Here is a 15,968-nt window from a genome sequence, read left to right on the forward strand (position 1 = left end):
AAGCCCACTGCCTCATTTTATACCAGAACTCAATTTTTCCTTCAGATTCTCCAATTGCCCTCCCCCCCCCATTCCTATTCTTCTGCTGCCTGACAACAAAGCCATATGATGCCTTTCCTCTGATCTCAATCCTTTCCCCTAGGCCTTCCTGTTTTAGTGGCTCTGCCATAGAAAGAGCAACCCATTCTGACAGATGTTTTAAAATTAATCAACTCAGTAAAGCATAGGGTTATTTTTTGTGTTAATCAGGAAATACAGGGAGTTAAGTCACATCTGTAGAAAAGCCTAACAGGTTAATAACTTGATAATTAGCTAGTTATTTCTAGGCTTATTAATGTTCACAGTCCTAGTCTGATATGCTGTCCACTATGCCACACTGGTACCCAATGGATTAAAGAATCACACTGAAACACAAGATGTGAAATATTCCAAGTTCTCACCTTTCTGAACTTTGTCACAAAGAAGATAAATCTCTTCTCCTCCTGTCACACAGCCTGCTGTGCGATCCATGCGTACAATTTTTAAATTAGATGCATTGGGAGCTTCTAATGGGAATAAACAAACAGGAAGACTCACCATCAGCCATTATTATTCTAGCAGAACTGCCTTTGGCAATGCTGTATTTTCAAAATTAACATAAAATTCAACACCAAAATATACGTAATGGTCACAAACAAACAGTAAAATATGAGAAGATTGCTGGGAGATTTGTTCCATCTTTTAATATTAATGTATGGTCATAGTAAGAGCTACTGTATAATGCAAAAGCTGAGATACAGTGAGCCTGCTGTATCAGTGGGCTAGCCATCAGTGACTGGAGCTCCCATGGATCTCACTACTCCATATTAACCAATGATAGCACATGCCCAAGGGAGCACTGATGTGGGCATGCACCTGTTGCTGCCCACTGACTAATATGGGCTTGGGCTCCTGTATTTTTTCCCATTTGTGGGAAAGGGAACCAAACCTACATGTGTGGGAGATGTCCACTGTACTACATCATCTCATCATAGCGTAAATATCCACTGATGTAGTTACACTACACTAGCACTACATGGTCCCTATACTGAAGCCACAGCATCACAACATGAGAGAAATGGTGAATTCACCCACTTGTCACCACATTGCAACATATGAAAAATGCAGTGTGCAATTCACTGAGGTATTGACACACTACTCTAGTACAGTGGAACCTCGGGATACGAAATACCCGGGTTACGAATTTTTCGGGACCCGAAAAAAACCCATAGGAAATTATTGATCCGGGTTACGAAAGTTTTTTCGGGTCCCGAAAAAACTTTTGGTGCTTTTCTGCGCGATTTTACACCAAATCGCGGCTTTTCCCCATTAGCGGCTATGGGGATTCGGCTTGCGAAAGCCGTTCGGGTTACGAAAGCGGCCGCGGAACGAATTAATTTCGTAACCCGAGGCTCTACTGTATTATTTCACACCTATAATGGTTCCACAGGCAGAACTCCACTCTTACCACTACAAGCTGGATACTTCTGTTCCTCATTGTCCAAAAAGTCATTCTGCATGTTTAGCCTAACTTACATGTGCATAAATTGCCAGCAGGATTCTGGTCACGAGGAGTTAAGGCAGCTTGCAGTTTACTGATTTGGGGAAGGGGAATTATGACTTCATTTATAGAAGAATTCATCAGAGATACCTTACACTCAGGTATAACATATGTTCTCCTTTTTTGTTTAATCATATCAAAGCCAGTAGTATATGCTTCTCTCCCAGATATCTCTCTCCTATTTTCCCTCTGCAAAATAAGTAACAAAAAAACCCAACAACCCCAAACCCTCCCCTTGGTACCTGTGGAGTTTTGTTTTGTTTTTAGCCCTTGCAGGAATAAATTTGGAAGAAATACCTGTCCTAATCTGGAGTGGGCCACTGTATTCTTACAGTGGTGGTGAGAATAAAGACAGTAAATGATATAGTGTCAGGTTTAGCTTTCATTTGCCCAGTGTATACTGTAGTCATGTGCTCAGTATCATGTTCATTTTACATTAAATGGTATTCTATTTTTTAAAAATGCTAAGAGAAGATCAGCCTCTATATCGTGACTACAAGATAAAACACAAAATAAAATAACTAGTGGATTGGGATTTGGCTAGAATGAAGAGGAGATAAGACACTCACTGCTATCATATATAGGATCAGACAAGACAGGTTGAAGCCTTCTTGTAAAACTGCCGGTGCTGTCAGGGAGAAATGCTGTGAACATGAGCCGCACAACACTGAGGTCCATTTCTTTTGTCTGCTGAAGTGCTGCCTGATGAATGATTTCCCGTTCTTGTTCTGCAACAAATGAAGAAGGCAGTTGAATTATTGCTATATGTCTGTAATGGAGGCACAAGGTAGGTAGTGGCATGTGTGTGAGACAGGAACAGAGTGTGTGAGACAGGAACAGAGGAAGAGGTTGAATTAAGATGAGCTCTAGCTATTTCAGTAGACAAATGAAGGACATTTTGTAAAGTAGACATTATATGAAATGTAACTGCAATAAAGTGTGTGTGGTGGGAAAGGGAGGGTTCTGTTATATTTTAAGATTCTGTTTCTCCTCACATCCCTTTAGTTCACTAGGTGAAATAGAACAACATCCAAAATCCACAAAGGCAAAAAACATACAAGTCTGAAAAGCATTAGCTGCTTCTTCAGGCAAATGCATTAAAAATGATATAGGAGGGGGGAAATGACACTGTTAGTGTCACAGGACCTACATTTAAGAGCTCTTCAATAAACAGATCATAGAACTGCTCAAAATACGACATTCTTTCCTAACTCAAAGGACAAACATTGACAAACAAACAAACAAACAAACAAATAAATACATTAAGCACATTTAAAAAGTATAGATAGATAATGATCAACATTATGAGATATTTGCAAACTGGACAATAATGTGTCTAACATACAAGTAAACTTTATCTTCTGTTTCATTCTATTTTATATATGCTACAAACAGCTCCAGAGGCATCTACTCTTTAAAAAAAAATCTCCTCCAAGAAATACCATGAGCAGGAGTTAGAACTGAAAAGGGAAAGTAGACAAGAATATTATTAATTTATAAAGGCATTATCTCTAAATTTGAACTGTATTATAGCTTTACTCACCTGTTAGCTGTCTCTCCCCTCCACCTTCAACTTGTATATAGCCCAGATCTGGGTGTACTAGGAGTCCTGGATTATACCCTTTTTTACAGGCATCAATCATGCGTGTTTCCAGCGTGTCTAAGACTCTCTTCTTTGTAACATGTAATATTCCAAGATTTGGAAACCTGCAGAGAAGATAAGAAGTATTTCTAGAGATTCTCTGGTATGCCTCATGTTCTAGGACTACCCTTTTTGCATTTCCATATTTCACATTTTTCTGCCCTCCTGCTTCAAGCTACAGAAGCCAATGGGATTGTTAAAAATGCTACTACCAGTATACATTCAGTCTTGAGAATATTGTTTAAGTGAGTGTGCTGTAGTAGTTCAAGTATCAGACCAAGATTGAAAAGTTCCAGGTTCAAATGTCAATTTAGTAGTGAAGTTCACTGGGTGATCTTGGGCCAGTCACTATCTCTCAGTCATGGGGATGTCATGAGAAAAGGATATAATGGGGAGGAAGGCATGTATATTCCCTTTTGCTTCTTTGGAGGAAGGATGGCCTTATAAACAAACAAATAAATAAATAAACAAATAAATAAATAAATAAATGGAAAAGAACATTGTCATTTAATAAAATTTATTCTATACTTCGTTTCTAAATGTGAAAAGGGTTTTGATGGTATTAAGTCTTAATAGTAATATAAAATGAAATGAGACATACTGTTAGACAAGCAACTGCAGGTTATCCAACCTAAATGCAAGGGGAAGTTGGAGACCCTTTTCATTTTGTTTGATACCCTTCATCATTAATGGGGAAAAACCCATAGCAAAACCATTTTTGGCTCCTAAAGAGCAAATCTATTATTGCAGAGTGATTGGGTAAGGGAAGCAGACGAATACATCATAACAAATATGACAAATCTTTCAAAATTAAAAGCCATATCTCAACAGAGCAAATCTCTGTTTGCAATCAAGCTACTGGCAAGTTGGGTCATAACATCAAAAGCAAGAGCCTTTCAAATCTTAAAAGCAGCTCCTGTCTCACCATTCTTTTCAAGACTGGCATATATGTTCCAAAACCTGGGCAAAAGACATCAAACTAGCACTTAACTGAAACCTGATCCAGTCCTGGATCTTATTTGAACAATTTCTTTCAAAAGGGAAGTAGCTTAACTAAGATTTAGTACTGTCTTTGTTGCTTCACACTTGGAATGTAGACTTTAAGCAACTCAATATTCCTAATCTTTATGTCAACTTCACACTGATGTCACCTTGCTAGAGCAAGCACGACAAGTAATTTGATGTATGAGTGAGAAGGCTGCTTCGGCAAACACACTAGCCCAAAAATAGCGATACTCTCCAGATGTTTGGACTACAACTTTCATAATGTTTGGCCTTTCACCATGTAAGCTGGGGCTCATGGAGAACTGTAGTCCAAACATCTGGAGGCCACCATATTGTAGGGACAGATGCAAAAGAGGCCTGGATTCTTTTAATAATTCTATACAAGGGGTAATTTCCCTAAGTGTAGCTTACATTCCTATTTCTTATTCAAATATTAAAAGATGCAGAAGCCTGTCTTCTTTTGCATCTGGTCACACTACTAGCTGAGCTTAGCCTTTGGAAATGGGAAAGTAGAATGGTGGGGAGAACAAGAGGATCCAAAAGGCCACAAGTAAAAATTTTCAATCTGTCCCAGAAGATGCTGACCTTTCCATGGTGGTGGGATTGTATGCACCTGTGAGAGAAGAGGTATCTCTAAAGGCAGCATTGCTGATGGTACGTCTCCCATGTCATCCATGCCAGACAGACTTTTGCTGAGGAACCAGACTAAAAGTTTGAAAAAGCTACTGGGCGGTAGCCATAGTGGAGGGTCTCTCAGAGACAATGGCAGTGGTACCATAGCCCATTCCTGGAAAAGTCAGATCTGGCCATAGTGGTACATGCCTTGGTTACATCACATTTGGATTAGTGTAATGTCCTCTATGGGAAGTAAAGATATATCATTGAATACTAAAGTTGGGATTGTCTGTGCCATCATATTTCCTATTTCTACTGAATATGTCAAACTTACTGCAGCCAATGCCTACTATATGTTTTGTTTCTCTGACATGGTAAAATTACCAATTGTCTCTTTGAGACCCAGTTAGTCAGTGTGGAGCACTGCAGAGCACTGAGAAGCAGTCTGGACTTCCTGCATGTACTTCTAATACATGATAGATCCATTCAGACTTGACACAAGCATCATGTGCTTGTATATTCCCCACTCTCTTTGCATAGTCTAATTTCTGCTCTCACTGGTTCTTTAGGAAGCAAGCTTTATTTTCTGTTATCCATACTGAGTGAAATATAGAATAATAGGGCGGTTTGCCTCTAAACTGGAAATGAGGAGGAAAGCCAAAGGGAAGGAGAGGATGTGAAAAGAAAACTCAAGAGAACACAATGTCTTCTAGTTGATCCTGTTCATGCAATGGATATGAAAGAACAGGGAAGAAATATAGTGAGCTCTTGGTATCCACTGGGGTTTGGTTCCAGGCCCCCACCCCCATGGATAACAAAAATCTGTGGATGTACAAGTCCCATTGCATACAGTGGCATATTAAAATTTTGTCCCTTATACAAAATAGAAAAATCAAGTTTTGCTTTCTGGAATTTATATCTTTTAAAAATATTTTCAAACTGTTGATTAGGAATTCATGGACTTGAAGGGCCAACTGTAGTTGAAGCACATTTGCTGAGAGGGGTGGGTAGAATTCTGGCTGAAAAAGCTCAGCTTTAGAATATTCCACATGAGGTTCTGGACAGGTGCAAAATCCATTCATGTCACTCACAGAGAAAATAAAGAGCACTTACCCCACCACCATGTCTTTGGGTCCTACATTAACTGTGCATACCCCTTGTTCACAGTGTTTCCCCACCAAACTGTGAGCATGAAGGTGGACGTGTTTTCCATTTGTGACTAACTGCACGATTACTTTTGCTGGCCCAGTGTAATTGCAGATCTGTAAGAAGCAGAACCAACACTATTAGTATGGATCAATTTTTCTTTTGCATTGATATTTGCAATGTATTCTATACTGGTATAGATTTGAATTAGTTTAAGTACAAAGGCATAAAGAGGCACAATATTTATTCATATTTCAAAAATCACAGAAGAACATAATCATCGAAAACATGGTTTTAATACATTAAAAAGAATTACGATAAATTATTTAAAGTAATAATAATCCACAGAAATTGATTTATTTTTAAACGAGTAAGAAATGTTTTTGTGTGATGCCTCACAAATAGTTTTCCAAAACAGTGCATGGGGTGGAGGCCCCAATAGTTTATCAGATGTTTTGCATGAATTTTGCAAGAATTTCATGAATTTTGTTCAAAAATCCTTTTGTGATTTTTTTTTAAAAATTAAACCCAAATGTGAAAAATCTCATACTTATTGAAATGCAATGAAAAACTTTTTTCTCACCATTTGAGATTACAATAGCACTGGTGCATTTTTAATCACTGCTCACAGGATGAGGGTTTTGGGGAGCAAAAATAAGATTTTTGTACAAAAGCTTTTGAAAAATGTGCCAAAAATATTCTTTTTTTTTTTTTTTTTTGCAAAAGCATTCAATTTTGCATTTAAAAACATGTTTTTCTCCAATGTAAAATCCTTGAGGGAGAAGAAAATCCAAAAATGTTCTGTTTCTCTCTCTCTCTACACACACACACACACACACACACACACACACACTTGCACACACACATCATATCTGTCATCAAGGCAAATTGTCTTGATAGTCAAAGAACCTTTTCATATCAAGGACAAGAATATCTGTTAATCTTCTTTACATTTTTCTCCAACTACATTTTGCTAAAAATGGTGTCTGCTGAGTGGTCCTTGGTGCAGGATCTATTATGCATGACACAATTATGTCATTCATAACAGAAAACTATCCATCTTCTTCTTAAATACCATCAGTGTAAGAGAGCTCACCAGCTCCTTCTAAAGCAGAAAAAAACACATATGCATGACTGCTCACTACTATCCAGACTTGCTTTTAGGCCTGTGTGCAACTAAAGAGAGACAGGTGTTTAGTCTGTAGATCGGTACCTTACAGGCATGTTAATCCAGACAGTGATGTAATTCATTAAAAATCACGAAGGTGTTGTTTTTGGTTTTTAAATTTGCCAACCTTATTTCATGCCCGAACCCCTCTGCTTAATCTCCTATGCTTGTGGTCTGTGTATTTGCTTAACAAGAGATGTAAATCAACATTATCATCTGAGGGAGGGCACCATAAGAAAATAATCAGCCCTTGAAGGCAGAGGTGAGGTGAGGTGGGGAAGTACCAAGGTAATTTTTATGACACAGTCAACTGTATGAAGCACCATTCAGCATGCTTAATCAGATTGTGTTTAACATTTAGCTGACACAAGTACTTCATCCCAGTTGAGAGAAAGTTTGGTTTCAATACAGATACGTAATGTACGTCTGACTCATACCGAGATAATTTTTTAAAGAGTTTCAGGCAGTATAAGCAGCTTGCAATTTATGCATTCACCTTCACTTCAAATCTATTATTGTTTTTTCTGTTTACTCATATCAATATTAAAATTGAAACCTACGGAAGAAAAATTAAACACACAAATAGCAGACAGACAACAAAATAAGCAGATGGTACACAATATGAACACAACCCACTTGTTTCATAGGCTCTGAATTTTTACAATTTAATCCCATCATCCATCCTCACCAAACTATTGATAGTTTAGAACCAGTTTATCTCTCCCTTAAGTGCAATGGTTAGGCCTTCCTGGGGTCCCAATTTGGCTCTATGGGTTCTCCCAGAAGACTATGCTCCTTTCCCCATGACAAGATAGTTTGTGATTTCCCAGCTTTTGTACAGTTTCTTCTCAAATTCCAAAATATTTAAATGCCTCTTCCAAGGCTTAACTGCTGGTAGTAAAAGTTGCAAGCTAAAATATGCTAGGTGTTTGGTCCCACCTTTTAGATTCTCCCACCAATATAATATGGCCTCGGAGAACTTCTCTAAAACTACATTTGGTTACCAGGTTGATTTGAAAGAAGTTCCCCACAATTGCCTTAACACTTTCCTTCAGCTCTGTGTCTCAATTACACACTGTTTCTGGCTAAAGCCTACTTTTGTCCACCACCTTCATCTACCTTGAGTAAACTCCTTATCACTCCTCTATCCTACCTTCTATTGCAGGAGTAGAAAAGTACAACTCTGGGGCCATACATGGCCCTCAGTGCTATTTTTTGTGGCCCTTGATCTCTTCAGACTCCCTAGACTCACCCTAGTTTCTCACCCTGTTCTGTAAAACACAAACCTTATTGAGGTTAAGCCATATAAAGTTTTTTCAGAATCCCATACTATGCCCTTGTTACCTAAATATGCATGGCCCCTTCCTCATGGTTCATCTGTCTTTCTTTCACAGTATTCTTTTTAAATGTATTACTGGCTTTGCATCCTTTGGCCTTCCTGTCTTTTAAGCTTCCTTATGATCCGGGGTCTTTTAGCAGTCATAAGCATTTTAAATTGAAAATTTTAATCTCAGCCAAATTCCCCTTGATTCTGAGAAAATGGACAGAACACTGCTTTGTTTATTGAGCAACTAAATGTGCTAAGCCTTTTATCAACTCAGCCAATCCATGCCAGGGGCTTTGCTATACTACTAGAGGCAAATATTCAAGTTGGAATCTATTGCCATAGAATGTATACGCTGTTTACCAAAATACACAAAAGCAAACCTAGAAAGTCTTAACAATTGTCTATTGAAACCAATGACAGAATTTTCATTTAACAGAACAGTTCTGGAATTATAACCAGAACATGACTTTTCTTCTGAATGTCTTGTGATTGCTCTCAGCATACGCAAAGCAATCATACAACAAAAGTTCAAATGCCTTAGGATATTTATAACAACCAATTCTGCTTTATAATATAGCTAATGAGTGAAAAACTGGCTAGGGAACAAGCACTGCTTGAACATGGTTGGTCACTTTGGAGGTTATCTTCAGGTTGTCCCTGTCTGTCACACATAACACATTTGCACATGGGCAACAAACATAAAATCCAATGTGCTAAAACGATTTAAGTAAATAGTAAGGTTATAGCTTTTTATTATATGTTGTTGTATCATTGTTTATTGTTTGCTTATGTATATGTATGTTTATATGTTAATATAGATAACTATTAATGTAAATAGCTATTGTTGTTATATGTCAATTTTATATGTGAATATAAATAAATAAATATATAAATAAAATCCAATGTGCATAGGCCTTACCTCCATGTTTTGATACCCTGGAAAATGTCCAGAAACCAAGAGTGTACTTGATTCCTATACACATTAGGTATTGTGTATGTAGGTTGACAAGCTATACTCCATGGTGCAGATAATGGGCCCATTTTACACTTCATGGACTGGGAATACAGGCATACATTCAGTTCCATACATGCAATGGACCAGAACAAACCAAAGATACCCATGTCCAGCAAGGATAAACATTTTAATAGGTATGTTTCCAAAATGAAAAGTTGAAATTGCTATTTTAAGTATGTCATTGTACATGGACAAGACATTTCCCAGTTTATTTCCATGATATATTCTTACTGACTGTTGCAGAATAGTCATAGATGAATGCTGAGGAAATGTGAACCACTATCAGCAAGACAACATACTTAGGGTTTATATGAGTTCTTAGGCTGCATCTAAACTGTAGAAATAATACAACTTGATACCATTTTTAGTGCTGTAGCTCCACCTTAGCATTTGTACCTTTATAACATCATTAGGCTTCTCTGCTAAAGCATCCTGGTGCCTCACAAAACTACAAATCCCAGGATTTTGTAGGATCAAGCCATGGCTGTTTAAGTGGCATCATGCTATATTGTTTCTACAGTGTAGGAACACCCTTAGAATTATTCTAATCATCAGGGCAGCAAAGTTCTGTGTTTTTGTTTTAATTACAGACTGCCTTTATTATTAATTATTATTAAAATCATTACTTTTTAAATACTTGGGGTTGTTTAATATTTTTGTTTTAATGAGTTGATTGTAAGCATATTTGATACTTAACTTCCAGGAATCTATAAAGAATAATATTTTATTGCATCCCTCCTCTTTCCCTAGACATCCTAGGTGATGAGATCTTAAATCTGAATGTAACTTGAGAATCTGGTATCGTATGAACTGACACTAAAGCATAAACAAAGAGACAACCAAAGATTTACTAATAAGATAAAAATCTTCTCCAGTTACCTGGAGGTAAAATATATTTCACCACAAAGGCTGTGGGGCGTTGTCGTTCATGAAAAAGCAGCAGCTATGGGGGCAGGAGGAGAGCAGATGGTAGGAAAATGGTATGCAAAATATTTCTACTTCCTACTAGTTAAACTTGAAATCAAGAACAGGCACTAACAAGCCAATAAAGCAGCATTAAGGAACTTCCCCACATATCTCTGCCAGCCTCTTCCAACAGGTGTTACCACAGGAAGATTTACACATATTCCAAAGACTTTAAACATAACCTATTCAAATAGGTAAGATCTCTTTATCAGTGAACACTACAAACTCAAGATAACTGACAGAAGACACCCTTTTCAAAATTCCAGATATCATCCTAGTGAATTGTTTCATGTCAACAAGTTTCCACTGATATTACAGTTAATTGTTACTGTTTCAGAGATTTCCATTCCATACATCCAGTCCATCTCAAAACAACTGAGGACTGCAATTAATCCCACAGAAATTTACACTGAAACATCTAATGAACTGCATCTAATGTAATGAAATCATTACATACTTATGTTCTCTCTTTGGAAAGTTCCTCTCCCCTCCTATTGTCTAAAGTGCCATAAAAATTACCAGTGCAGTACTCTTAATCATGTGAAATAAATTGGTAATGATAAATAAATTGTGAACTTACTTTAACCTGTGGATATGATTTTTTGTTCTTTTCACTGGAAGCTCCAGGAAGTCCGCCATGTGATGGTCCTTCACAAACGTAGCGGAAGCGAAACCCCCTCTAAGGAGATCAATTTTTAAATGGTTAATTATATGAACTTTTAGAAGAATCCCAGTTTCAGAGCACATTCACTGCCCCAATGACCTGAAAACTACCAGCCATTGCTGACTCTGGCTTAATCTATACTACAGAAATAATGCAATTTAGCACTATTTTAATTGCCATGGCTCAATGCTATGGAATCCTGGGATTTGCTGTTTACTGTAGTACCAGAGCTCTCTGCCAGAAAAGGCCAAATCTCTCACATAATCTTGTGCTTGTTTATTCTTGGAATCAAAATTCAACCTAGAATCCAACAATCTGTTGTCAAATGATTAGAATAGCTTTAGATATCTTTAGAGTAAGGGACTAGATCTCAGTGGCAGAGTGCATATTTTGAATGCAGAAGATTCTAAGATGAATCCCATGCATATCCAATTAAGGGGTTATTCAGATGGTGAAAAGAATCCTGGTAGAATATGGTTTGAATCTTTGTTCTTCACATGCATTTCAAATGCATCCTAGTCAGGTTTTTTTTTTGGGGGGGGGCAACTCCCCCCTTAATCCAGAATAATGGATCTTGGGGTTTTTTTTTGCTGAGTTTTTCTAAAAGATTTGCTTTGTCAGCTGTGTGATTAACCAATGTGACTAAACCAGGATAAAACTCTGCATACCTTGAGTGTGTTTTGAATACATCTGCATCATCAATTCCATCTTTATTTGCAGTGCTGACACATGTGAGCAACAGAACACATGCACACAGATGTGGTTCCAATTTAAAAAAAAGTGTGAATAACAAAACCAGAATGTGTGAATGAGATTATTGACATAATCATGCTAAAAAAAGCATTCCCCTTTTACAAATATATTTAGACACTTGCCAGGAAACTAACAAAACATTTATCTTCAACAAATCTCCTGTAATGAGGTAGATAAGATTTTTTTTAATGAAATCATATAACAATATGTCAACACTACATTTACTACATCAGCTATTAACTCACAACTTCTTAATGCTAATTTAAAAGTCTTTTACACATCTTCTCTTACCTGCTTAGGCTGTTCAACAATTTGAAGGTATGGCCCATTAGCTATATTGAAGCAAAAGAAAAATAGGAATTACAATTTTTAGAACATTTAGACAACTACAATTATGAATATGATGGTTTAGGAAAATATGGCGAAATACATGACGCATATACCATATGATCTTTGCCTTGCTCAACAAACACATGAAAAATCTTAAAAACTGTAATGGCATTAAAATCACATGAAGCTGACATATTTAACAACTTAAACAAAAGGCTCGGATAAAATTAATTCAAAAAAAAATCCTGCAGGATAACTGAGTTTTTTGGGTTTTTTTTAAAGGAGTACTATTTATTTATTCTATTTATCAGTTTTCTGTGTAAGGTACAAGATTAAAACAAAGACAAAAGGCAATTTTACTACATCAGATAATTTTAAGCAAAGGAAATCACTAGAAGACAAAACAGAAATAAAAAGATGAAAAAACACAGCAATAATCAATCACAGAGAAAATCAAAGGAATAAATTTCAAAGAGCTAAAACAATTACATTTAAAAATTCAGTAAGCTAAATGTAAAACTTCTAAAAGATTTTTAAAAGCTTGACACTCAAAAAGGCATTGAGATAGGCACCAGGCAGGCTTCTCCAGGCGGACAGTCTATATTCTTAAGGCCACTTCCAAAAAATCAGTTTTGTTGAGGTGCTGATGAAAAGTAGGTTAAGACTGTCTGAATACTACACAGATTTAGTATTCACTATATTTTAGTAACTATTTGCAGCTACTTTAAAAATTGTTTTCCAGTGTCTTCTCTAGATCCTTAAGGTTAGTTCTCATTTATACAGCCAAGAAGAGAAACAAACATAGAGCCATGGTTAAATGTCGGTACTGCAGCCATCTACATTGTAATTCAATTCTGCAGAGCCCCAGGTTGACTCAGCCTTCCATGCATTCATCGGTTGGTAAAATGAGTTCCCAGCCTGTTGGGGGGCAATTGACTAACACATTGTAAAATGCTTAGAGAGTGATTAGTTCACACGGAAGCAGTACAGAAATATAAAGTGTTTACGACTGCTATTCTGAGGCTGAGAGTGTGATTTGCCCAAGGTCACACGATGGGTTTCCATGGGTGAGAAAGGATTTGAACCATGGTCTTCTGGAGTTTTATTCCAACATTCAACCCACTACAACACATTTATGCATCTGACATACAGATTACAGTGGGACCTTGTTATCTGCTGGGGTTTGGTTCCAGGACCCCCCATGGATTACAAAATCCGTGTATGCTCAAACTGGTGTCCCTTATATAAAATGGAAAATCAAGGTTTGCTATTTTCCATTCTACCTACTGTATCCTTCAGACATTTCTACTCTACCTACTGAATCCTTTAGTCCTATTCTCTACATGTGCTATGGAGAACATCAACATGCACACTGTATTTCTACAGTTTCTACTAAAGGCAAACACAACATTAATTTAGCACATAGCTAAATAAGCCAGTGTGCCTTAGTGGTTCAAGTGTTGGACTATGACAATGGAGGCTAGGGTTCACCACTCAGCCATGAAACCCACTGGGTGACCTTGAGTAAGTCACATGCTCTCAGCCTCAGGGGAAGGCAATGGCAAACCTCCTCCAAACAAATCTTGCCAAGAAAACTCCATGACAGGTTCACCATAAGTTGGAAATGACCTGAAGGCACACAAAAACCATCTAGGTGTAGCAGTGCTTTTTCCTTACTCAAGAGTGAATATGGGAAGCTTTGTCTGGAATGGCGCTCTAGAATAGGTGTTTGTATAAGACACCTTAACACTTTGACCCTGCCTTAAAGTATGCTTCCAGATGAAGACAGTGGCAAAAGTGCAGATGATATATTAAATTTATTTTACAGTTTGTCCTGATATATGCCCATTTCTGTGAGAAAATGGATCCAGATTAAAATTTTCATTTCCTCCACTTAAGAAGATACTAAATGAAACTGGTAGAGGTTTTCATGATTTGACATCTAACAGGAAATACATCTAACAGGAAACACTTAGCCATAAGGAAAAAGATTTAAATGAGAAAGTAAATTAACCTTTACTGTAGGCTATGTTAACAAGAATAACAGAAGTAAGAACCTCTCCTGTAAAAAGAGACCACTTTTTTTTCCTGCCACTTTGGATATGACCCTGGTTGCATCCACTCTGCAGAAAAAATCCAGGTTGGCTGACAAGATTCAATGCTATGGGGTTTGTAGTTTTGTGAGCCAGTTAGTCTTCTTTGTTAAAAACCTCTGGTCCCACAATAAACTACAGTTCCAAGAATTACACAGCATTGAGCCCTAAAAGTTAAAATGGTGTCAGCCTGGATTATTTCTACAGTGCAGATGCAGCCCCTGATTTTTGTACAACATACAATGCATATCTGCTGATACTAAGCAAACACAGAAAAACAAAGAGTTAAGGATCCAGTGTAGCCTAATCATGGCAAGGAATATCTCTCAGCCTTGTCCCTCATATGTAGTCCAGTTTGGAGGGAAGGCCAACATCACAGAGACTGTTTTTTGGGTTTTTTTCATAGGGATGTAAAATAAACAATGGCGGGATACAGACGGGCAAAAAGGGGTGTATTCATGACGTCATGAAGGTAGAGCCTTCAGACGGGCCTTACCTGAATGCCGCCATGAACACGCCCCCCGCACGCCCCAAGCGGGAAGAAGCGGCATTAAAAAGGTGCTGCTTTTCTCCGCTTCTTTTCCGTTTGATGTGCAGCTGCACAGCTCCGTCTGTAAGCTGCTGCACCGGTACGCCAGAATTGCTACGCCGCTAATTTAAGTTGCCCATTTAAAAGCTCCGTGTCTGCTGCGTCGCATAATGAGTCGGGGTCCTGGAACATGCGCAGTTTGCAGTCAGGCTTTAATTGCAGCGTCAGCTGCCATGCAGGTGTGGAAGCTGCAGCACAGCTGCAGCACATTTTAAGACTTGTAACCCTAACCCTAACCCTAACCCTAACCCTAACCCTAGAGCAACATGTACGCATGCGCTGCTTGGAAAGTTTGGACTTTAAAGTGAACCCCTACACACATTCCTGTGCCATTTTCACCTAACAATAAAAAACGCTAAAACTGTAAATATTTACATTTATACAAGGGAGGTGATGGGGGATGGCAGGGGGACAGCGGTGGCAGCGGAGACAGCTGTAGCTGTGCATTGCAGATTCAGCAAGAGCGCGGGGACCAAAGGAGAGGAGGCATCTATGATGCTGGTGACACTGGCAAAGTGCAAGCGGACAAGGATGCCAACACCAGCTGATCACCAGCTGGCAGGAGACCACCATTGTTCTTGGGCAGAGCGGGGGGAAAAGTTTTAAAGGGGCTTGGGCGCTTTAAATGTGCCCATAGGCTTTCTGCCGCCGCTGCTAAGCGCTACAGCTGCGCAGCTGCGCATCCGCCAGCCGGCAAAGGAAAAAAAAAGCCCCGTTTTTGGCCGCCCATGAGGAAGCTGCCTCTCTCTTTGCAGCGTCCTCCGAGGCAGCGGTTTGGAAACTGCGGGTCCAAAACGGATCCAGGTGAGGCGTCTTCACTGCCCCCCATGTGGAAGCCCCATCTCCTGAGCCACGCCCCCGGGGCGGGCAGTCTGGAGGCTCCGTATTCAGCAGAATACACCTCCAAGACGTCTTCCCCTGCCCGTGTGTATCCCGCCAATATATATGACTAACAGTAGGACTCTTGACACTGAAAGCACTGTCAGGTAGTACTCAATATATTCAAAGAACATAAGAATGAGATACAAATGGTGCTTTATGTGGATTGTTCCCTGCTGTAAACTGTAGAATATAAT

The 15,968-nt window shown here is 38.4% G+C and overlaps 1 protein-coding gene across 1 annotated transcript in view; it reads right to left on the minus strand.

The window, feature by feature from the left end:
- The window catches only part of NFKB1 (nuclear factor kappa B subunit 1), a 74,425-nt gene that overhangs the window by 32,652 nt on the left and 25,805 nt on the right, over positions 1–15,968 (minus strand). The window contains exons 4-9 of the mRNA XM_089526055.1: positions 12,172–12,212; positions 11,044–11,142; positions 5,955–6,103; positions 3,123–3,286; positions 2,149–2,307; positions 441–545 (exon numbers count right to left, since the gene is read on the minus strand). Of these exons, the coding sequence (XP_089382181.1) occupies positions 441–545; positions 2,149–2,307; positions 3,123–3,286; positions 5,955–6,103; positions 11,044–11,142; positions 12,172–12,212 (717 nt within the window). The remainder of the gene's footprint in view (positions 1–440; positions 546–2,148; positions 2,308–3,122; positions 3,287–5,954; positions 6,104–11,043; positions 11,143–12,171; positions 12,213–15,968) is intronic.

The sequence above is a fragment of the Sceloporus occidentalis genome, unplaced genomic scaffold (genome assembly GCF_023333645.1).
Source record: "Sceloporus occidentalis isolate IW3139 unplaced genomic scaffold, rSceOcc1.0.p SCAF_5, whole genome shotgun sequence".
Classification (NCBI taxonomy): Eukaryota; Metazoa; Chordata; class Lepidosauria; order Squamata; family Phrynosomatidae; genus Sceloporus; species Sceloporus occidentalis.